The 2,500-nt window shown below is 41.0% G+C and overlaps 1 protein-coding gene across 1 annotated transcript in view; it reads right to left on the reverse strand.

The window, feature by feature from the left end:
• Nucleotides 1-2,500, reverse strand: part of LOC101859041 (carbohydrate sulfotransferase 14) — an 8,099-nt gene that overhangs the window by 760 nt on the left and 4,839 nt on the right. The window contains exon 4 of the mRNA XM_005107853.1: nt 1,945-2,089. Coding sequence (XP_005107910.1) covers nt 1,945-2,089 — 145 coding nt within the window. The remainder of the gene's footprint in view (nt 1-1,944; nt 2,090-2,500) is intronic.

Consider the following 2,500-nt stretch of genomic DNA (forward strand, 5'->3'; position numbering starts at 1 on the left):
CACACACACACACACACGCACACACACACGCGCACACCCAAACCCCCACCCCCACAAACGCAAACACACACACACTCACACACACGCACACACACACACACACACACAGACAGACATACACACGCACACCCACTCAGTCACTCACACACAAGCACAGAAACATTCGGAACTGATTTCAATAAGTGCGCAGAACCGGGCCCAGCGTGGTTGTCACAATGATGTTTGTGTTATATCTTATACGGGGTGCCCACTACAGCTGGATCGGGCCGATCGCCCAACTCGATCACCTGTAACTGAAAACAAACACGTTTGTTTTTTGAGGCCACCGAGTCTGGCGATCGGTCCGATCCCATCCGTAGTGGGCACCCCGTATTACAGAAACAGACAACACTGACAAGATCACAGATTACGCAAAGACATGATAAGCTGTAGTTTATTTTGACCCAAAGCAAAGCGCTAAGGAATTGTTTTGTTTTAGTATTATTTGTTTTGGGGACCCTGCCCAATTCTATCATCTGGCGCTTTTGCGTTTTGTAATAACAACCAACTGTGCAGCATTTTGGGTTTTAAAATTAGCTGTTAGTCTAAAAGTAAACACACAGGAAATTGTTTTACATGTAAATAAATACATAAGTAAATAAGTAAAAAAAAAAAGGTTTCTTCACTCTTATAAGGTTATTTTTAGTAAGTTACTCATCTAAGTGTTGCCATAGCCCCACTGGAGATGGTTACCACAACTGGTTAGTAGTTTGTTCATATCATGTTAGTCCCGGTCCCATCTGTAGTGGGCACCCCGTGTAACAGAAACAGACAACACTGGCAAGATCACAGATATACGCAAGGACATGAGAACTGTTGTTTATTCTGACCCCAAAGCAAAGCGCAAGGGAATTTGTTTTATTTTATTTTTTTTGGTTTGGTTTTTTATTTGTGATGCTTCTCCATACATTGTGTCGGAGGGTGCTAGGGGTAAATCTGAAATATTTTTGTTTTGTTCGGTTTTCCCTTTTTTGTTTTGTTTGTTGCTGTTTTGTGTTTGTCTTTCCGGGGTTTATTTGGTTAGCGTAAAAAGACACAACAGAAATATTATTATATTAAACAAGTGCATTTTTTAGTTTAAGTTCTAGTAGAAGTTTTACGGCGCTCGCAACTGCACAAGGTCATATGAGCGCCAGAAGATTAGAGGTGTTACAAGAGAGTAACAAACATAAAAAAGAAGAAGGGGAGATAAGGACGATAGATGTTTGATAGGGAAGAAGAAACAAACCACACCAGAGCACTCGCCAACCACCCTTTTATTGGAGAGTGCTAGTAGTAACTCGTAATTATAATTTTTGTTTTGTTTTTTTTGTCGCTTTTTAAAAATTTATTTTTCCCAGGTTTGTTTGGTTAGTGTAAAACAGGTACAAAAGAAATATAATGTTCAATAAATACATAAATGGTCACGTTTAAGCACAAGGGGGCTATCCCAACAATTGCAGTTTTGAAAAAATCGAAGGTAAAGTTTTTGCCCCTTGGTTTAGTTTCTTAAAAATGCCAGGAGAGTTTTCTCTCTAACTAAACAAATATACACACCAATGAAACCAAACTTCTCTTATAGGTAGGGCAATGCCCACTTTTGGTGTAGGTCTAGATTTCTTGAAACCCCCGAAATCTGGGTTAGCCTGCTTGTCCTTAAAAGGGACCACATAAATCATCATCATCCAGTGCCAGATCCGCGACAGACATCGGCGATCATGGTTCTCCATTCATTCCTTTGCTCGGATGCTCTAGAAAAAAGCTACGTTTCCCTGATCTTTCCCTGTTACCCATTTGTTTAGGTTCCCCAGGTATGTTGTTCTGGGCCTTCCCCTGCCTCGCTTGCCCTCAATTTTGCCAGTGAGAGCTAGATGTACCACATAAATAGTATCTATTTTTTACAAGCACTAAACAAAAGACACAGACCATGGTGACGGGCATGTAGTGTCGGTTGTTGTTGTAGGAGATCCCGACGTTCCTCAAGAACTCGGTGAAGCTGATGGTAGGCGTGCATAGGCTCAGTGTGACGATTTTGTCCAGATATACGCTCCACAGACGGGAGTAAGGGTTTCTTGAGAAGAAAAATCTGGAAAAGATAAAATGATAGCTTTCTAAATTGGTCGCTTTTAAGGACAAGCGGGCTAACCCAGATTTCGGGGGTTTCCAGAAATCTTGACCTACACCAAACGTGGGCATTGCTCTACCTATAGGGGAAGTTTGGTTTCATTGGTGTGTATATTTGTTTGGTTATAGAGAAAACGCTCCTTTTATTTTTAAGCAAGTAAACAGGGCGCAAAAACTTTACCTTCGATTTTCTCGAAACAACATTTTTCGGGATAGCCCTCTTGTGCTTAAAAGCGACCAATTAATGTGTGTTCTTTATTTGGTGAGCTGATACTGTAATGACCGATTCGTCCAACACAGGGATCAAACGGATGAAACGATAACACTCTCTCCCTTACTCTCTTTGTCTATTTGTTTG

The sequence above is a fragment of the Aplysia californica genome, unplaced genomic scaffold (assembly GCF_000002075.1).
Source record: "Aplysia californica isolate F4 #8 unplaced genomic scaffold, AplCal3.0 scaffold00637, whole genome shotgun sequence".
NCBI lineage: Eukaryota > Metazoa > Mollusca > Gastropoda > Aplysiida > Aplysiidae > Aplysia > Aplysia californica.